Below are 22,660 nucleotides of genomic sequence, written 5' to 3'. Positions count from 1 at the left end.
AAACTGATTATAAATGTAAATGTCTGTCTTCAGCTTTAAAGGAGAGTTCATTCATGCCTCACTTTCCTCTCTATAAACAGTCAAACTAATGTTAGCTTCATACAAATTTCTAAATTTATCGTTAATCATTTTAGCGCATTTTCCTACAGCTGTCAGAACACATGAAAACTGTGTTAAATTGGTATATTTCATGATGACATCACTTAACAAATTTAAACGCTTCAAGTGAACAGCTATTAGCTAGCAGATACTTTACTGAATACTAGCCGTAACAGGGAAGAAAACGGTACTACCTAAGGAGGCAGGATTTTCTGAAAGGTAGCCAATCAGAGAGTGGGTATAGGGTTGTGCATTTTCTTTAAAAGTGGAGAGGGCGGGTCTTTTCACAAATTTGCAGAAATCCTCCACTATACCTTTAAGTAATGCCCTATTACCATTCAGGTCTTTATCTGCGGATGAAGGGAATTTGCTGCAGTCTAGTGGCAGGTCTGGCCCTTTGCTGCCCCCGACTGGTCGGTCAGAGAAATGCAAAGTTGTTCTCCTTAAAGGAATAGTACACCCAAAACATGATTAGCCTTCATTTTCTACTCACCCCCATGCTGAACAACACTCTGGAGTACTTTTTTGATATCTCAAATGCATCTGGAGATCTGGGAGGCTTCTTGCTGTCTGCTGACATTCAAATAATGGAGGTCTATGGCGCCCGAGACAGAAAGGTCCATAAAAGTCCACAAAAACGTGTCAATATTCCTCCATACTGCTCGTCCAATGTAATCCAAGTGTCCTGAGTGGGTAGCGTCCATAATTTACTCGAAACGAAGTCATTTAGAACGTTTTAGAGCCTAAACAGTAGTGTATAGGATTTCCTAATAGCGCCCCCATGCGCGCTCACGATTCTACGGAAGCCGGCAGACCAAACCAGCGCATTCAGCTCGGCAAAGAACTCATGCTCTTCCTCAACACTGAAGTCCTCAGACATTTTTCTTTCGTTGTTTCTTTCTTTGCACAGGTAAACAGCACATTTCTTCTTCTACGCTTGCATTATCGGCAGAGCAGACGCTGAATGCGCACTTTCTTCCGGTTTGGTCTGCCGGCTTCCGTAGAATCGTGAGCGCGCATGGGGGCGCTATTAGGAAATCCTATACACTACTGTTTAGGCTCTAAAACGTTCTAAATGACTTCGTTTCGAGTAAATTCTGGATGCTACCCACTCAGGACACTTGGATTACATTGGACGAGCAGTATGGAGGAATATTGACACGTTTTTTGTGGACTTTTATGGACCTTTCTGCCTCGGGCACCATAGACCTCCATTATTTGAATGTCAGCAGACAGCAAGAAGCCTCCCAGATCTCCAGATGCATTTGAGATATCAAAAAAGTACTCCAGAGTGTTGTTCAGCATGGGGGTGAGTAGAAAATGAAGGCTAATCATGTTTTGGGTGTACTATTCCTTTAAGATACTATGTGGGTTGACCCAAAATCTATAACTTAGCCTGCATTTGAATGGTTACGAAGAGCATCTCCTATATCAGTATATCTCTTTGCATATGCTATACCTTAGGTTAATGATTAAAAAGTTGTTTTTATGTATTATAATACTATCAAATTAGCCTCATTCCTAAATTTAGCAATTCAAAATAGAAATATAGAGGGTCTCTTTATCGTTTCCAGATTTAATCATGTTTACTGGAGATTTATCTGTGGAGGAGAGCAGTGATACACTAGAACGCATATTGGAAATTCACGCTCTGCCCAATCTGACTACCTTCAAGTTTCACCCTTAGTCATGTTTACATCTTTCACACAGCCTGTCATTGTGCTTTCAATATTTAGAATAATAGTGTTAAGTAATAGTATTAAAAGCGCTTCTAGTTTTTGAACATTTTGTTCAAAGCCTCTTCCAATTCCTTCCTTTTTATTGTTTTAAACATAATTCAGTTCATATGTTATGAAGAAACTGTGCGAAAAGTTATAAAATTTTTTTAATTTTTTCAGTAGCTCCTCTGGAAATGTCACTTCGTGCAATCGGCATCTACCCTGTGCTGATAGGATCACTTGAAAAAACCCAAAACCCACTCCTGTAATTACTGACTAATACGTAACTCTCAGTACAGTTTCATAATGTCTGGTTTATCAAGGGCGCTAAGAAATTGGGGGCTAATCAAAAGGAAAGTTAAACATCCGTTGAGTGTTTTTTTTTTAGTTTGAGGGGGAAAAGGTAAACTTTAACAGTAAGTTTAAACAAAATATGTTAATTGTTTGCTAAGAGCGGTTCAAACATGTGCATAAGCTGTTTTTATTCCTCCCTGCTTGAGTGGCCAGGGGCAAACTGACTACCGGTTGTTATGTCAGAGTCCCTCATGGGTGTCACCAGGAGAATTTACAGGAAATCCACCATTGAGTGGATCAGTCTCCCCAAAGATACCACAGGCTCATGCGCTCAGCTCAGACAAAGCAAGCTTTTTCTCTAAGTAGAGCAAAGTACACTGTAACTCAACTTTCATGTATTGTTTCTGCAGTTTGGGTAAAACTGAGCGTAAATCTTAAATTGTGTTTTTTTTTTTTCCTCTTCTGCGTTATGATTTAAAAAAAATATATATTTTGCTTTTGGTCTGTAGCCTTTTGTTTTGAAGTTTGATATTTCTAGAATAAAATATTTCACTCTTCAGCTTCGGTTCTTGTTAATTTTTCACACTTTTTCCCTCACATCCTGCATCAGCGTCTTTATTGCCCTTAAAGGTTACTTCAGATGCTTTTTTTTTTTTAAAGTGAGCAAATAATTGTGAAATCTGGTAAAACTGTGAAAGATGTTCTTTGAGTTTTCACCACTGCTGTGGATTTTTGAACTGCCTTGGTTCTGAGGGGAGCCCACCTTTCTAGCTCAAAAAGGAGCAGATCTACCAACCCTAACGGCCCAGACACACCGCTTGGGTCTGGCCTTTCATGACAGTGATATAGGATGCAGGATTTTCAATGTGCACTTCAGTCTTTGTTTTTTTTTATTTAGTATTTGTAGAGTATGTGCCAGAAATCCATTCACTGCCCTGCATAAACAAGCCTAGCAGTAAATGCAAAGCTGCACGTTTCAATATGCTCGCCAGACATCAAGATTTCTCTTTTTTTTTTTTTATCCGATTTATGTCCAGACTTTATCTCCATCTTTTAATTTTTCTCACCATCTTTCTCTTTCTGTCAGTCTTATGATTTCCTGTCAAATTGCAAGCCAAGGTTCGTCTGGATGGTCTGGATGTGCAATCTCCATCACAGCTATGGAAGCAAAGTGAATAGGAATTAGCTTAGTCTTACAGTAGGAGGTAACTTCTCTCTGGTCACTTTATCAGTAGAGTGCTTTAACAGCAGCTGTCTCATAAAGTTAGAGTTAAAACTGCTGTAGGGATTTAAAAGAAGAGATGCAAAGTGTGTAGTCCTGATTTCTATAGTGGTCATCATTTCTGTGCATGCCTGCAGACCGTCCTTTCATCACGTCCTTCCATTGAAATGAAGATCGTCATTGCAAACATGGCAGATAAGACCATTAGATTGACCAAACCCTCAAATGGGGACAGACCCTGGTGAAAAACAGCTGTACTTTTTAAAGTGATGATCGATAACACATCAGCTTTCTCACAAAGACTAGACTTATTATTGTGGACCAGAAAGTAGGATATGGACTGAACTCAGCTCTGTTTCAGCCCAGTTATGATGCAGCATTTTAAAGCCAGGAAATCTTTCTCACTGCAACTTTGGCATAATTTTTTCTTTGGTATTAAACTTTCATGATTGCTTCTAATTATTTAATTTAAATACAGACGTATTAAGCAACACTGAGAAAAATAATGGGGTTCAGTTCGGTGCATTTTTTAAATATTTACAGAAAGCAGAGAGGAATGAGAGAGAGAAACTAGAAAGTTTCTTAAAATTAAAGATCAACTTGGATATGTCCTCCTCTTATAATGGAGCAGGAAACCTGAAATACCCAGGGGAAAAGCTGAAGCAGAGAATACCTGCTTCTGCTGTAGAGGATTCCCGTCATGGCATAGACTGAGAGGTGTCATGTTCTGAAACTAGCTGAGTGTGCGCAGCAGCGGCTGTTTGCAGTGACATTTGACTGGCTTCATTTACTCTCTCTCAGACTTGTTTAGAAGAAAAGACAACAAAGCCTTCCTTCCCACCTTTGATGAAAATCTCTTTGACTCATTAGAAAACCTCACCGACCGCACATTTCAGTGAATGTGAAGGCAATTTATTGTTTGGGACCTCAGATAAGAACGCCTGTAGCTTTGAACCCTTCTCTCAATATTAGTCTCTCAACTTTTATGTGACAAAGATAATCTGTTGTTTCTGATCTCAGTTTCTCTTCCTGCGGTGGTTCAATGAGAAGCAAATTTTTCTGACTTTGACATTTGAAACACATTTAACTCCAAAGACTTCTCATCCCTCTTTAGTATCTCTAAACCATCAGAGTCTTAAATCATTCTTCTATACATATCATACTAATTTAGACCTGGGTTCAGCTGTGCTTCTTCAGCGGAAGAAGGAACGAAACTAGTCCATAATTATGTCAAAACGATGTGCTCTCCACCTCTGCCACAGCTCGTTTGGGTTCAGGATGCGGGGATAAAACATGTGGACGGACACCAAGTGCTTAAATGAGTTTATCCGGGTTGCGTTGAAGGGGCTGCACCTTTCTGGTTCCTCAATGGGATAATTCAGGATCAGTTTAATTCAGCTTGTGTTGTAGCAGTCTGCCTTGCCAAGTATACTGTTCATCAGGGTTCCCGCGGGTCCTTAAAAGTCTTAAAAGGCATTGAATTCTTCAAAATAAAACTAAGGCCTTAATTGGTATTAAAATGTCTTAAATCAGCCTTTCGTATGTCTTATTTTTTAAAACATCATAAATACGATTATTTTTATTACAATTTATTTTTGTAATCTAAATAAAATGTTAAAATTGACAATTTTGCTCGCAATTATTGGTTCCGTCCTGATAGCGGAACCAATAAAAGCGTTGTTGCGGTCGGGACATTTGGGAGATGCGCCATTAACTTTGTGTCTGGAAAATATGAGCAAGTGTAAATGTAATGAAAATTGGCTCCAGCCAAGAGTTTTCTCCATGGCTAAAACCAGGGAACATACATGAGGCACAGTGGATTTTAGGCAAGAAGTCATTCAAGCTCGGAACGATGGGAATTAAGGCAGTGGAGTCACATGCGAAGCACGAAACACAAATCGTCAAAATCGAGTTACAGATAAACAGCCGGTATTTCTCAGTTTTGTTCCACCCTTGTCTCTGCAACGCCTCCACTCATCACCAAATCAAACATACTAAGAAAACGATACAAAGAAAAATAGCTGCAAAAAAGACTCAGCACTGGTTATGTTGTTGCTTTAAAACTGATTTGTTTTGTTCCCTGCTAAAACAAAGTTTGTGAATTCAGTTAAATAATTGTTAAAATATATCTGTCATCTGTGTATTTTTAGCTTTCTTCCTGTATGGGTAGCTTTTCAAAATTGAAACATTAGTGCAGTGGTTTATGTTAAAATAAACCTCTGGGTTAAGTTGTCGCAAGCGGGTTTTTCTTGTGTTTCTTGTGAATTTGGTCTTAAATTTCTATTTCAAGTGGCATTAAAAAGTCTTTAAAAGTCTTGAATTTAACTTGCCTTATTCTGTAGGAACCCTGGTTCATTTTCTGTTTGACTTTGTAAAGCAGCTAAAAAATTTTAAGCTGGACTTACACTGTACGATTTTTTTCGCCCCTTTAAGGCCGATTTTCTGCGTCGTGCGTCATGCAGTATACAGGGGGTAACGAATGGCGATCAGCCTCTCACGACCACCTCCCGATTAGGAATTGTAACGTCGGGAGAAAATCGAACATGTTTGAAATTCAGTCGGCCGTCATAAGGTCACATCAGAGCGACTGCGTGAGAACCTACATCGTGAGCTGTGAACTTTTAAAACCTGCGGTTTCGTCAGTTTGAGCTGTAGATGCTTGCAACGATGTAAATATCGCACAGTGTATGCCCGGTTTTAGGAGGCCCGTATGGCGATGGGGGGTTAGGGGGTCATTTTGTCAGACTCTTATTTAAAAAAAAAGAATAAGAAAATTAAACACGATCTGGACGTTGTTTCCAAGTTTGAAGACGTTTGGCTTCCCATCCAAGATGCCTTTTTAATTCAAAGCTTTTTCGATTCAAAATTAAAGGAGTTCGAGGTTTCAACAAACCTCAAACTCAACGAAAACAAAGTCCAGTGGATTGTTTTTAATTTTCTTCTTTTGGGAAGACGGGAACAGCAATTTTATGTTAACAGACTGTTTGTTCTGTTTGCGCTTGATCGAGAACGCTTGGCTGGCAGGGCACAGCAGAAACCTCCATCAATCTTACATGTTTTTTTATTTGAGCGTAAAAGATTTGGTTTGGAATTAGGACTCTTCACTGCTCCATCATCTCCTCCTTTCTTTTATTATGCAGAATATCTGATCGATGTTGTATTGAGCCAAAATGCTGGGTCTTATTGGGTAGAAAAAAACCCCAAAAACTCTGATCATCAATTTAAAGTTTAGCGTTTGCTACCTCGTGTAAAAAAGCAGGTAGATATCTTCAAAAAAAGAGAATTCCCACAGCCGTTGAGCTGCCCTAACAGCCTAATTATAATTTCATTTCGACAACTGAAGACCCAATGGCTCATTATACTGAAAATATGCATCTTTTGGGTGCTTGCTGGGAGAAAAAAAAAAAGAGAAAATTAAATAAAAACATTCAGAATCGTAAAAATGTTTAACATTTTATAAGTTATATGGTTTCATATCAGCTTTTCTTATTAAGAACGGTTTTTATGTTCCACTCTCAGTTTCACAAAGGAAAATCAAAGGAGAAGTGCATTCATGATTGGTTTTCTTTAAAAGCAAAAGTTTAACATTTAATCCAAAGGCTGTAAAGTTTGTTAAAAGTGGATATCTTCCTGTAGGGTCTGCTACTTCTGGCCGTTAGCTTTAGCCTCTGGGATTTCTATCAAATCAAAATGTAAAGAGAACCTTCCTTTAACTTTTATGACTTCCCCTCTTCTACTATAGTTTGGTAATGTGTTTTTTTTGCTGACCTTGGGAGTATGAGCTGCAGACGTGCATAGTTTGTAGGGGACAGGCATTGATATGTATATGAACCCAGTGACCCTGGAGGTGCTGAAGACCCCACATAGGGTTGAATTCCAGAGACTCTCCACCCGCTGGTTAGAGCCGAGGATTCCTCCTGGATAAGATGTCTTCGCAGACCTAAAAACAAATCCAGTTGCTTCCTTCTCAGGAATCTCTAGACTTTAAGTTCAGCTCCACATGTGGACTAACACCCCCCTCCTCCTCAGGTTTTTTTTTTATTTTACTCTGTGGCTCCCCTCGCCACCATGCAGAGGCTGACAGACGGCGGCGACTCCAGCTTTCAGCCGTAAATCAAGCTCAGGTTTTTGGAGATAATTTCCACCGTGTGCAGCCAAAAACACCCTCTCCCTGTATTTTAGGTTTCTTCGGCTCACAGCCTCTTACTTTCTGTGTAACGTTGGACTCTCTGTGTGAGAAGGCTCTACATGTTATGCACCCGGCTCTGTCCTAAGTCCTCTCGAGCCAGATGGCCGTCGCTAAAACACACACGCATACATCTCCCTGATAATATTCTACATATGTAAATCTGCTAACATATGCTTAACCTTCAATGTATAATCTTCCTCTCCAACAGATAAAAATGATCCCCAAACTACTTAGAAATATGTAAAAAAAGACTTTTATGTGGCCTATGAGCTTTGCTTCTCAGTCTTTCACTGTAATCTGACAACCAGAGCTTTTCTTTTAGTCTAACGGGAACATTTAAGACATTTTATTCAAGTAGGAAACATACTTACCTGCTGTTGTTCATATTTGGTAACGGAAATCATCATAAAAATAATTAATATGAAAAACAACATCTAATATTAGTGCCAGCATCACAGCTGGACCCATCGCTCTGCTCTTATCATCTGCTTAACAACACCGGTTGGCCCCATAACCAATTACACCTCTTACGGCCCCTCCAATAGCGTTAATCACTGATTAGGATTCCTGGTTCACAAAGCAGCTACTTAAAAGTAATTGCTCAATAAAGGGAGGGGAAGTTGTCGTATTAAGGAGGTGTTCCTGCTGCTTCTCTCATTAGCGCTCACTTGGAGCTTTCATCTCCCAATTGTCACAAATGGAGTCGGTTTCATTCACAGCACAGGAGCCGCTCTCCGCCAGCCTGCTGCACGCCGCTCTAAAAGCACCACAGCATTAGCGCGGGCGCTAACCCGCAGCACGGGGGGGGAGCCTGCCCGCTCCCAGCTCTGTTAGGTTTTTGATTTATTACAAGTAGGAATATTGGGTGACGTAAAAGAGCAGATTTTTTTATTTTCCGGGTGGTGCTGGCTCGGGTATGGAAGTGTTTGTTTTTGGTAAAAACACAGCAGCTGATGTCTGCGGTGGGAAATAAAAGGCTCTTGCGATTCTTGAAAGAAGGTTAGCTGATTGAGTTTTGTAACATTAACCTTTTCGATCGTTTAGAGAGAAAAAACATTGCAGATGTGTGGCGTTTTCAGCAGACAGGAGGGAAAAAAAAGATCTCTTTTTGTATTGATGAGGCAAAAGGCAGCTCAGGAATTTCCTCCTGGAAAAGAGAAGTAGTAAAACACAGAGGAAAAAAAGATGACGTGTAGTCAGAGGAATTTCTCTTCAAACTGAGAATATTGGTCTGACTTTATTCCCACTTCTTTTCAGTATCTAAAACCATCAACATGCATAAGCAGAACAAAAACTTGGTTTAATGTTTTGACCAATTTATGGAGTTTATCTTGCAGTATTCTCTCTGTCTATGTTGAGACCCACATTTCTTAGACCAGAACAGTAAATAGGATCCTTCCTGCCCAACAGTCAACAAGTGATACACAAAGCACCACCAGTGTGCAACACAACACAATTCAAATTATTTATAATGCGCTAAATTATAACACATGCTATTCAGTATGATGAAATCAGACTGATTGCTTAAAAAGAAACAGTGGAGGGAAAACTCCCCTTTAACAGCAAGAAACCTCCAGCAGTCTGAGAAGATAAGGGATGCAATAAAAAAGGACAGACTCCTCTAAACCTGGGTCTAGTAGTAGTCCAGGAAATCACTCAGGAATAAAAAAATATTTAGTAAAAAGGATACTCAAATACAGAGTAATTGATGGATCTTAAATGATTTATTGTGCAAGAATGATGCATTCAGACAGACTTTAAGAGCAAGTTCTGGTGATTTAAAGACTAAAATACATAAAAAATACTTGCGTACTAATTACTTTTCCAAGTACATTTAAATTTTTTTTTTTGTACAAAAATTATCAAGTCAAAACTTGCAGCGAGAATTGTACAGTTGCGCTTTAAAACTGCCCAACATTAAAGACACAAAAAATTAGCTGTTAGTAACTGAAATTGACAAATGTAATAATAAGTAAACATTGCAAAAACTGGAAATCATAACATTGTTTTTGAATGTATGTATACATACATATGAATATATTAATAAATAAAACAAGTAAATAAGCCTGATGAAGCTCCTGACTCTTTGAGGTCGTGTGTTTTTTTTAATGTTGAGCAAATGTTCAGTCTTCTGCACCTGTTGACAGGTATGTTGGTTCACTGTTCATGAGTAGTGTCGCACCAATACCAGTATCGGGCGAGGCCCCGATTCAGCACCAACAAAAAGGGCACCGATACTATTTGGAGAGCCAAACGTTTATTCAACTATTGTCACCCATTCCAGGTAGGAAATAAAAAGTTCTACTGGATTCACTTTGTATTAATCTTTTTCCTGCTTCACAAAGGTAGGCAGCAGCTTGACAAAGCCATGATGGCAATTATTTTACATCCAAGTAGTATGCAGTACTTCATATATACACACACATCAATTTTAAACAGATGGTATCGGTATTGACTGATACTGCACAGCCAGGTATCGAGTATCGGTATCCCGGCCAAAAAATGGCATCCGCGCAACAATATCCATGAGCAAGGTTCAGTTAGTTTAAAAAAAATATTTTTAAAATAATCAATACTTTATTTTACTAAATTATAATTTAGAATTTTTCTATCATTACGTTTTTAGTTTTTGTGTTGTTTGAATTACTAGTGTGAATTTAGCGTTTTCCTTAATGGAAGGGTGTGTAAACTTTCAAGCATGTTAGGATAGAGTAGAGAACTTCCTCTGACAATACTTACTGTTTACTGGATTTTCCTGATCTCTCAGTGGACAGTTTCCAGAAAATGTACTCAAGTAGGAGTAGTAATACTTAACAAAAATAACACTAAAGTAGAAGTAATGTACAGTAAATCTACTTCCTCTGAGTCTTTTTAATGTATCTATTTGCTCCCCACTTCTGCCTGCTAGTGACGGGCTCTGCTAAAGCATTTTATTATTTTTTTTATTATCCTATACTAATTTAAACATTATATATTCTATTAAAAGATTTTTATTTGGTGCACAGACTTAGAGAGAAACTTAAAAAACTAAAACAATTTCCCCTTTCTGGAAAAAGAGTAAGTTCAGCTTTTAAATGATGAATGGAGTCCCCTCTTTAGAGCAGAGGTCTTCAACATGGGGTCGTGACCCCCTAGTGGGTCATGACAGTACTGCCGGGGGCTGTGAATTTCTGATTTACTTTTTTCTTTTGTAAATCAAGCATCTGCAATAACACTTAAGAAACAAATGTTTCCTTTACAGACTTACTAAAAGTTTGCTTTAAATGTACAGTGTGTAACAATTATAGGGATTTACATACATAAATGTAATATATTTTCTATATGTATGTTATTTATTATCATCTATGAACTGAAAGTCTCAATTTTTCTTAACCTTGCCTTAGAAATTGCTATTTATAATGACATAGGAGTGGGTTCCCTTTTGTGGAGGCAGACATCTTTGTTTGTCTCATGTTTGCTTTGGTCAGAATGCCCAAAACAATGGTACCAGTCACCCGGACAGCAGAGGTAAGGGGAGACGGCGTTCTTTAGCTCAGGCAGCAGCAGCAAGGAATCAGTGTGAGAACAGCGGCTGAGAAAAGAGCTCCATGTCCTGAGCCAGCCAGCCAGCTATGCCGCCCTCTGTGGCTCAGGAACCGCTGCAGAAGGAACGGCAGCTTGCAGCTGTTAGCTTAGGAAGATCGCTGCAGTCTGATTATTAGATGTTTTGGAAAATTCCACATTATAGCTTAAAGAGTTTATGATTTTAGTTGTTTTATTATTTTCAGATGGAAACTGGTTGTTAATCTTTATATTCAGCAAAAGCATGATTAACATATGGTGGTGGCAGCATCATGCTGCGGAGACGCTTTCCCTCAGTAGTGACAGAATTGTCTCAAGAGTTTATGGTGGGATGGACGGAGTTAAAGACAGGACAACCTGCTGCAGAGGCACTAAGCTCCAGTCCTGATCCAACACATCAAAATCAAATGACTGACTGACCTCCTCAGCATGCAGATACATTCTACAGAGTCCATCTAGTGGGCTTATTGGTTGATCACTTTCTGAAAAAGCAGAGATGCATGTCAGAGTTAAATTAACAGGCCCCCAAGACGTGTGTTAGACCTGTGGGAAGAGGCTCCAAAGATCTAGGCCTTCTACTTCCATTTCCCTTCAAGTTTAAAAGAAAACAGCCCTAAATATAGAGCAGAAATAACATGGAGGGGTTCAGATTACAGCTTTCATCTGTTACCAGTCAAAAGTTTAATAATAAAATCAAATAGGATTTAGATTTGGAACAACAGATCAAATCCCCAAACTGTCAGTCTGTAGATAGGGTAGACAAGGCTTAAAGAGAAGTACCTCTAAAGACTCGTATCAACAACTGCAGGGAAAGGTAGTTCTGGAATATACTGTCTCATAAATGCAAATGCATCGAACATGTTGGAAAAGCATGTATCCCTTTCACATCTCTTCACATTATAGACTACTTTCTGTTGGTCAATCTCATAAACCTCCGAATACAAATACAGAGATGTCTTTGGGATGCTGTGAGAGAAGTAGCTTTCCAGGTCACTGTTTGCAGAGAGGATGCACGAAAAGGACTTGGATGTGTTTCAAACAGGCAACTATTCTCTGGTTGGTGTTTAGCAGAGCTTTACAAAAAAGAAAAAAAAAATAATGTAACATTGGGAAAATTTTGTTTTCTACTTTATGAAGTGGGCTTGAAATATTTATAAGGTAACTTGAAAGACTCTATTTGGAGAACCTGAATTATACAGCGCCCATTAGGGATACCTTTTAAGGTGTGTATCAGCTTAGATAATTAAGTCATAACAAAGGCTGAAAATCTCACTTTTATTGTTTTCATTTAAAAATAGCAAAACAATTAAATTTTTTGTAAAAAGGTATTTAATCTTTGCCAAACGCTTCGTGCTAATTGTCAATAAGACATTTAAATTATTCTAGCATAAGTGAGCATGTTTTCTTGTGACTGTGAACCATCTTTTAAATCCACATTATAGAACAATAAGCCTTCTGCTATCGCCTCTCTGACCAGCTTTAGTGAAAAGTTTTAGTTTTTCAGCTGACTTTCTTCCTGACGTTGTCATGTGTTTGGCTTATCTAACCTGACATAATGCAGTATTTAAAGTTGTATCTTACTCTGAGCTTGAGGGGGAGGCACTCTGAAAGATTAATTTTGAAACAAAGTTTTATTGAGATTTTAATACAAACAGATTAAGGGTCGCAGAGTAGTGTAACAACAGCTTCAGTAATCTGAACGGTCAGACGATTTTTTTATCCAAAGCAGAAAGCATAATCTAACCATGGACAAATTTACTAGGGATGCACGATATAATTGGCCCCCTATCGGTATCGGCCTTAAAACTGAATATCGGACATCGGCCACCCCACCGATATTTAACCCGATATTTGATTAGCTTTTGCATTTCTAAAGTCTAAAAAAAAAAAAAAAACTACTTCTTCTTCCTCAAAAACTTCTTTTTTACAGACTTAAAAACTTCTAAAGACGAGGGAAAAATATTGATACATTAAAATACCACAATATCTTCATATGCTGATATATTGCCATTTAAAAACACCATATCAATCTCTTTTACTAATGAAATATTGCTATATGTCATCGTTATGCTACGAAATCCCCCGAAAATTCACAAAAATTTTGCCATATTTTTATATGTTGATATATTGGCGCGGTATCGATCTATTTTACTAACAAAATCTCACAAGAATTTGCAAAATATCATGAGAGTTTGTAACAGAACGATGAAATTTCACGAGATTTTGAAAGTAAAATAGATCGATACCGCGTTTTTAAAAATCAATTTGATATCAGCATATGAAAATATATTTGAGTATATTATTTTTCAAAGTGTCAGAAATGGAGAACAAAACTGCTATTTTCAATGACTACTTATTTTTGTCCAGCTTTAACATCCATATCGATATTGGTTATCGGCTACATGAGTTTTAAAATATCGGCATATCGGATATCGGTCAAAACCCCAATATCGTGCATCCCTAAAATTTAACTCTCTCCTCAATGTAGCCCCAAAAGTGTGTTTACTATCAATGGGGAAAAGGATTTGATTGGATCAATCGATCTTGCCAGTTTCCTTTGCTACTCATTTAACTCATGGTTCAAGCTAATCTACAGCCAGCCCACTGCTATGTGTACCAGCTCCCATCTATCAACACCTTTTTGCCTGTAATGTGTCCCTGCAGGGATGCTCTCTTAATTTAAAGCTATTCAACTCGCCTATGGTACAGCGATTTGAAGTTGCAGAGGTATATCTGTTTATTTGAGAGGAGCTGTGGAGAACAGCGTCTGCTTTTATGCAGATGATATTGTGCTTTATGTCTTTATTCCAGCAGAATCCCCTCCTTCTGTTCTAGCGCTGTTCATCATTTTGGATGATTTTCTGCAAATAAGATGTTGATCAGTAAGAACAACATGTTGCCTATTAATAGAGATGCACCAACCCTCATTTTATATGATCCAGAAACTGTTCTGATACCAGAGCTCTGTTTGCTTTGAATGTGTTACCATTTATTTTTATTTACAACATTATCTATGAATATACATGAATTTTTATATAAAAGTAGGCAAAATATAAATCTATATTTATATATAAATTCATGTTTTATTTAGTGTGAAATATTACACACAATTATATGAAATTCTCAGAAAATATCTTGAATGAAAAAAATAATAATAATAGAGTTAGCATTTCATACATCAGCATTGTTTTCGGTACTACCAAAACTAAAATCATGGTCTCTGTTTTCCTTACGGAGGATTTGCAAAAGGCTGTTGACATTTGAAATGCATAATGTTTCATGACAGACAGCGGTTAGAATCCTTAAAAGCCCCTTCATGTTAGCAGCTTTAAACGTTTCTCTCCCTTGTGCCACCCTAACCATCTCTGTGATACTATAACTATCAAATCTAAATTCTGTAAAACTTTAGAAAAACGATCCACTGGACTTGGTTTCCAAGGTTTGAAGACGTTTCTCTCTCACTCCAGGAAGCTTACTTAAACATTTGAATTGAGAAAGCTTCCTGGAGTGAGAGCAAAACGTCTTCAAACCTTGGAAACCAAGTCCAGTGGATCGTTTTTCTAAACTTTTACAGAATGACTATGACCTGGATGACTGAGAATCTTCATTAGCATATCAAACCTAAATGCTTTTTTTCTTAACCACTGTGTTTATAACTCGACCAGGTAGTGCGTTGTATCAGCATTACCGTACCACAAGGGGCAGGGCGTGTCACCAATTTTCACAATCCATACAGAAGGTAAACACAAGAAATGGGTCCTGAAATTGACGGGAATTTCTGATCTTAGGTGTAAGTTTGTTATTCACTAATGTTAGGATGAGGTTAGCCCTCAGTGGAGGGGATAATCCAAAGGTATTAAATTAGGATTAGGTATCAAATCCAATGATTGTTTCGTTGAGAACCTCTGTTGCGAAAATGTTTATGTAGTTTACAGAACTTTATTGGCAAAGGTATTTCACTTTGAATAAAAACTTCAAATTGCCTTAAGTTTTTGAATTAAAAAAATTTAGCAAAAAAGATTTGGCCAAATTAACAAACATGTTTGGTATGGATTATCAAAATGGCCGCTGCCTTTCAGTTGTATGGCACGGTCATTAGAATATCATTAAATACATTTTCTCTTTTTTTTTTATTGGGAAAAACAGCTTAAAAATAACATTCATTTCCAGCTGTGAAGTGTACAAAACAGTATTCTTTCTGAAAACTAATTTTTTCCCTGTTGTATTGAGAAATGTTCCAAATAAATTATAATCTATAACAACAGATTGAACGTCAGTTTTAATGTGCAAAGTGCAGTAAAATGTGTGTTAGTATGAGCTGATCATGTAGTGTATACTAGCTTGAACACTAAGTGTTTATTATGTACACTGGTGGAAATGGTGAAAACTGTGAACGACCTTCTACAGTACTATTTCAGCTCGGCAAAAATAGAACAATTTGCAGCTGTTGAACTGGAAGGTAACAAGCTGAATGGCTGCAAATGTTTACTGGAGACACTGACTCACCCTTCCTGGCTCCTGTTTGTTGTTCAGTACGACTGTTTTTCAAGTGTAAATTTCACCAAATTAGAATAACATTAAACAGACCTTGTTTTCAAGCAGAACAGCTGTAACCCAACATCACCGAGTTCATTTGCCTTATTTGACGTCTTGCACAAGGGCTACCGCACATACATTTGTTGCTCCGTCAATGCCCACACAACATTTCACGCAGCTCAATTTCAAAGCCGAGCAACTCCCTTTTATGGAAAGTGCAATTATGGAAATGAGCCATGACATCACATGCAGGTCGATTGGAAAAGGCACAGCTCCTGTTAAGCGTCTGTTTTCTCTGCTGACCCTGAGTAGGCAACAAACAACTTCAAGGTTGAGTGCAGTCATCTGAGGGGAAAATGGTTCTGCTTGAAGGGGCTGCAGGGAATACAAACACCGGCAGGACGTGAACATGACTCGGTCCTAAATAACTGGTACCGCCAGGAACGGCGGAGAAAAATTGGTTTTAAAAAACCCCGGAAAGAACCTTTCAGCAAAGACGCTTAGCGGCTCCTGTTCCACATACAGAACCATATGACCTTTTCAATAAATCATGTGTCTCTGAAACATTTACAACTGGTGTGTTTCCATGAAATTATAAATCTTAAACATGTTGGATGTCTGGGAGAACCGTACATGAACTTAATGTTCTAATTCTCGCTAAGCCACAAGTTACATGTGTCATACTTTGGTTAAAGCGGAACAGGAGGTCGGAGGGGGGGAGCCTTGTTTTAAAAAGAAAAAAAAAAGAAGGCATGTCTTCTGTTCAGTCCCAGAGGTTCTGAGAATCTTTCATACTCTGGGGGGGTTTCTTTATTTGTTTTTTTATTACGGAGGTCACAAGGTTATTATATAAACAATTCACAGGGACGGCCTCAAATGCCCAGCAGGGATGTTTGATGCAACGCTCGCATTTTTCCCCTCTGTGTATCAGTGTACACCCCCCCCCCCCCCCCCCCCCCCCCCCCCCACCTCACAGGAAGACGTGTCCAGTTTGCGCTGCGCCGCATTATCTCCCCGCCTTCGTTCCTTTGGTGTGTTTTGTGGAGGCGCCTGAAGAGCGCGCTTAATTAATTTGGTCAGCTGCCTTGGATAAACTACACTGATGACATCAATTAGATCCTAATGAAAACAGATAAAAGCCACGGAAAAGCAAATGGAATTTCTGAGCAGGACTCATCAAAGTCTTAGCATTGGAACAAATTCCCATTACGTGTCATAAAAGCCTTTAATTTGCAAAGCTCATGTCTGGTTTGGTACTCAGAAGTACATGGTCAAATGATTCAGTGTAAGTCGTGCGCCGAGAGGAGCCAAATCAGAATTTAATTTGGCACGCAAACCTCCTTATCCCCCGTCTGAAACATGTGGCGGGAACGCAATCCTGGGATTAGCGCGGACTTCAGAACTACACATTTGGCATGTTTGGGGTCCTCTGGCAGAGCAGACACCTTGTGTGCCGGTTTGTAACACGACATTTCCATTTTCAATCTAGGGGAGGGGAAAAAAAAAAAACCCACACCCGCTCTTACTGCAGATTATTACTTCTTAGTTAAGCAAATTGCTGCAATTATGTGTGTCAGTCGATTGACGGGGATAACGAGGCGCTGCTTCTTTGTCTCCTCCACTCTCTTCCTCTGTCTAATAACTCTGTGACCTCTTTGAAAATGCCTGATTTGATTTTACAGCTGGAGACAGATAGCAGTTCAGGCAAATGAAGATGAATCAATTAATTCAGCCGTTAGTGCTAATTTCCAAGCACTTCGCAGAAACACTGGTTTGGAAGTGTCTCCTCTGCTAAAGAAGGGCCTATAGATTGATTCTTGTGTCTGTGGGAGAGACGAGAGCAAGAAAATTGAGTGTAAGGCATGCATTGAGTGAAGCCGTTCAGGTCAGACCAGATGAAAACTCTCAGTGAGACATGGCGGTGGCTGCATGCAGCTGTAGGGATGCTTTTCTACGGCATGGGAGGAGGGTCAGACTGAGCGTTTAGGGATGGAGGAGTCTCCAGACTGAGGTGGAGGTTCAGCTTCTAGTTGGGCAACGAGCCGGACAGCCAGAGCTGGAAAGGGATGGTTTAGATGAGCCCTGTCCAAAATGTTTGCAGGGCCAAATTCGTCAACTTGAAAGCAGGATAGGGGATTCAAATGTTACTTTTTTCTATATATATATATATATATATATATATATATCTATTTTTTTTTTTAGCAACTTTATTGTGATATTGACAGCCTGCAAAAAAAGAAAGAAATCTTAAGTATTTTTTTCTTAAAATAAGTGCATTTTTTCTTGAATTGAGGAGGTAAGTGAGACACTGTCAATGAAACCAGATAATTTACATCTAAAATAAGAAAAATGAATTGCATTGTCTTATTTCAAGTGCATATTATGTAATCATCCTATTTTAAGGGTAAAAATACTCATTACATTGGCTATTCATCTGACTTACCTACTCAAATATAGGGTAAATACACTTATTTAATTTTCTAGATTGTTTTTGCAGTGCAAGCTGTGCTCTGCCATTAGATCAACACACAATAATAAGCAAAAAAACAAGAAAACCAGGCTGATCATTGCAGAGATGGGATCTGAATTAAGAAGACTTTTGAAATTGACTTTCAACAAAAAAGTAAACATACTAACTATTAATTGAAAACAATCACTTTTTAGTTAAAAAGAACTTAAATTAGGAGCTTTTAATACTGTAGATCTTGATCTGACTCTTTACATAACATCTTATTCAAGCTGCATAAAATCCTCCATGTAAGAAGCAGCTTTATTCTGCTTGTAGAGGATGCAGCTATCTTTCGTTTAGCAGCATCTTGTTTCTTAGATGTAATTAGGTCCGTTTCACGATCAGTCTGAGTTGATATTAGCTCAAAGAATTGGGCAGTCGAGAATTTGTTGGATATGACGGAAAAATGAATGAAATGGATTTGCCAGAGTCTGCTGTTGAGGAAACTTAGTGCGTAGTTCATCAAGCATTTGGGTCCTTGATGAACTGCGTCTCTTAATCAAAACAAGAGCAAATATTGTGATGTTCATGAAATGAAGCTTTTATTTTAAGAAATTTTTATTTTAGGGATGCACAATATAATTGGCCCCCTATCGGTATCGGCCTGTATCGGCCTTAAAACTGAATATCGGACATCGGCCACCCCACCGATATTTAACCCGATATTTGATCAGCTTCTGAGTTTCTAAAGTCTAAAAAAAATAAAAAAATACTACTTCTTCTTCTTCCTCAAAAAACGTATTTTTTACAGACTTAAAAACTTCTAAAGACGTGGGAAAAAATATTGATACATTAAAATATCACAATATCTTCATATGCTGATATATTGCCATTTAAAAACACCATATCAATCTCTTTTACTAATGAAATATTGCTATATGTCAACGTTATGCTACGAAATCCCCCGAAAATTCACGAAAATTTTGCCATATTTTTATATGTTGATATATTGACTCGGTATCGATCTATTTTACTAACATAATCTCACAAGAATTTGCAAAATATCACGAGAGTTTGTAACAGAACGATGAAATGTCACGAGATTTTGTAAGTAAAATAGATCGATTTTTAGATACTTATTTTTGTCCAGCTTTAACATCGGTATCGATATCGGTTATCGGCTACATGAGTTTTAAAATATCGGCATATCGGATATCGGCCAAAATCCCAGTATCGTGCATCCCTAGTTTGTTTATCTGCATCTCTTTAAATGGTCTCACTCCAGGGAAAATGTTTGTTTTGTTTTCTTAAATCTATGACTGTCATTGTGCCAAATGTAGACCAAGCTCGCTGGTTCCCAAAAATGGGGGGGCGGCGTAATTACAGGACGGGTGGTAGGATTAAACTGAATCAATTATAGATTTTGAAAGTTTTTTTCTATGAAACATTAAAATTATCATTTCAAATTAAAATAAATTCATTGTAAAAATGTTAGTTTTATGATTTAAAGGAGATTTTGGTGTTTGAATATATTGCAATATGTAATCTAATATGTAATCTTGCTATATGCCAAACTCCACTACTTCCTTAAGTTCAGCTGGTTCTTTTGTTTCCTGTCTGTCATTACTGGACAGATTGATTAATCCATCATCAACACCTGGATTAAGGATTTATAGAATTCCCAGTCTGACACAGTTAGCTGAGTGAACTCTGTGTTTATTGGCTCTTGGTGATAAACAACCTGCCGTGCGCCGTTCTCCATGCAGAGATGCTGTTTTTACTTTGCTGTACCCACCAGAGCCAGCCCTGCTTATTCTAAATTTAAAAAAAAAGTTTTTTTTTTCTTTAGGATCTGTGTTCTGCAGACACACTTTCATCACTGCGACTGTTTGGCTGTAGAAAAAAAAAAGAGGAAGTGTTTCATAAAGTGTTTTTGTTTTTTTTCCTCCGTGTGTGTCTCCATCCCAGTGGACTACCCTCCCCCTCCTCCACCCCCCGAAGAGTTGACCGGTTTCCCATCATCACCTGGTTCCTTCCCTCTTCCGCCGCCGCCGGATAACTCGTTCGATTACCAGGTAAGAGGAGCTCGGGGCTGCATTCACATCCAACTAAACTTGTCTTCCACTTTGAGCCGCGGCCAGCTGCAGAGACGTTCGGCCCCCGGATGCAGCTTGGAGCCAGGTGCTGTGAAGCCACGCTCTCACACACGTTAGCTTAATCTCCCCTCAGAGCTCTGATGCAGGACGGATGGAAGGCTGACACCTAATGGTGGAGCTGGGTCATTTATCTCTGCCTTGTAGTCATGATACCCACAGGCATCCGGCCTCCTGGGATGTGCGGCCTCCCAGCTCTCACTGACTCTCCCAGCACTTGACCTCTGCTCAGAAATCCTCCGAGTGCTTCACATTCCTCAGTTCAGTGTAAGCAGCAGGAATAAAAACAGGCTCTGCTTTTGATCCAGTCCACTTCTGCCCAGATTGTAACAGAAAGCATATCTTCATCACACCCAGAGCAGGGGAATGAAACTAAACACAGGAGATTGTGACCCAGGCTGTAGATTTAAAAGGTGAAGTTGAAATGTCGGCTCTCGATTCGATGCTTTTATTTAACTGAAGGAATGTTGCGGCGACCCGGCCCGCAGAGCCATTTTTTCTCCGATTTGTTTAGAGACACATGAGCAGCTGGAATGCAGGGAGGTCCCGAAAAAATTAACTTCCTTTACTAGAAATCTGGACGGACATTTCTGCAAAACCTTAAAAGATCAGCAGAAGTGCTTCAATTCATCTTCTGAAGCTGAATCACTGTCCCTCTGACTTCCAGCAGCTTTCAGTTAAACCCAAGCTTCTCTTTTACCTTAATAGTTTTACCTTAATAGGACTGATTTTATAAAAACCTCACTTAGCGTGTCCTTTTTTTCCTCTAGCTTTGTGAAATAGATACATGTTTTATCTAGTACGTTTTTATCGCTTCTGTTACTTTTGTTGTATCTTTGTTTTTATCCATGGCTTTAGTCACAGGCAGCGGCTGTTTCTTTGTTGTAGCATTTTATTTTGGTTCGTTATAAAAAATGGAGTCATTGAAATAATTAAATAAAGAATTAAGTTAACATTTTGTTTTTAAATAAGACATTATTTCTGTGCTAATGTCCTTCTAATAGGTAATATTTTATCCTTACTCTATAAAAACTAGAGTAAATATAGAATATAAGCACATTTGTCTTGGAATAAGTGTATTTTCCCTCGTTTTGAGCAGATAAGACAGTTTCAAAATTGAATAAGATGATTTGCGTTTAGAATAAGACAAAATAACTGTGATCTTATTAGGTGCATTATCTTAAATGCATGATATCTGATTATCTCAGTTTGATGACAGATACACTCCTTCTATCAGCAGATCATTTTATTAACCTGCTCAACTTAAGGGCAAATACTCTTTTGTCTCCTGTATGGCTTGTAGCAAACTGCAAACAGGACTCTTAGTAATGGATTTGTTCCCCCACAGAGGCCACCTGAGCTGTGGATCTCTGCAGCTCTTCCAGAGTAACCATAAGTCTCCAGTTTGTCTGTTTTTAATGCTTTCTTTCCGTGTAGCTGCAAAGTGGCGAAAGGCTGGATGTACAGAACAAGTGCAGGAAGGTATGACTAACTGCACTGAGTGAACATTGTGTAAATGTGAGCTGAATAAAATTGAATAAAAACTAATCAACATAGAAAAAAAACCATTTTTTTATTCATTTCTTTTTACAACACTGGTAAAATGCTTATATCTGCTCTTTCCAGCTTCAGCAGACAAACGTAGGCAGGCAGTCTTTCCATCCTGAGACGATTGATAGAACAAAACTCCAAGAGTTGTTCAAAGCTTTGGGTATTGTTTAATACCATAAATGTCTGACAAACCTATGAGGCCATCATGGAACAGCTGGGTTTATATTCTAATCAAATATTATTCTGATTTTTATTTGTTAGAAAAACTTCCCACTTCGTTCACTATTATACGGTTGGTCTGTCTTTTTTAATCCCAGTAAAACAGAAACCTAGTTAATGCTTGTAACATTAGTCTTAATGCCTTAATTTAGTACGCATATTAGCTGTGTTTTTTTTCCATTGGAAGCAGATGCTGGCTATCAGTCTGTGTAGCAGAAATGGTTAAATACAGCTTTAAAAACCTGAGAATCCACTAATATATTTAGCCAAGATAAATATATTAGCCAATCCGTGACATGAAGGTAAAATTTTACAGCAAAACAGAATCTGTTAATTGACTAAAGAACAGCAAATACAACCAAATAAGCACTTATTCACTTACCTTTTTCCTATCTTGTTCTAAAATTCTGTAATTTTACTTAATTTTTTTTTTTCTATTTGTAGTGGTAAAGCAACACTGCAAAGTTATAGCCATTAGGGGCTGTATAGCTGTAATTTTGAGCTTTAGCAGCCCTGAAAGCATCCGCAACAATAAACGGTCTTTCTCTGTGTTTATGAATGTGATAGCAGACCATTTGGAGCAGCAAACTAAGAAATTACAGGGTCATTTGTAAATTCAAGACCACATTCACTTCTCTAGATGAAATCAAGGGTAGTATTGCGGCCTAG

The 22,660-nt window shown here is 38.3% G+C and overlaps 1 protein-coding gene across 1 annotated transcript in view; it reads left to right on the top strand.

The window, feature by feature from the left end:
• Window positions 1–22,660, top strand: part of LOC119795838 (LIM domain containing preferred translocation partner in lipoma) — a 193,923-nt gene that overhangs the window by 26,699 nt on the left and 144,564 nt on the right. The window contains exon 3 of the mRNA XM_038304070.1: window positions 20,037–20,143. Coding sequence (XP_038159998.1) covers window positions 20,037–20,143 — 107 coding nt within the window. The remainder of the gene's footprint in view (window positions 1–20,036; window positions 20,144–22,660) is intronic.

Source organism: Cyprinodon tularosa, unplaced genomic scaffold (assembly GCF_016077235.1).
Source record: "Cyprinodon tularosa strain WSP-4 unplaced genomic scaffold, ASM1607723v1 ctg114, whole genome shotgun sequence".
In the NCBI taxonomy this organism is placed as follows: Eukaryota; Metazoa; Chordata; class Actinopteri; order Cyprinodontiformes; family Cyprinodontidae; genus Cyprinodon; species Cyprinodon tularosa.
This window is presented reverse-complemented; position numbering and strand designations above follow the sequence as displayed.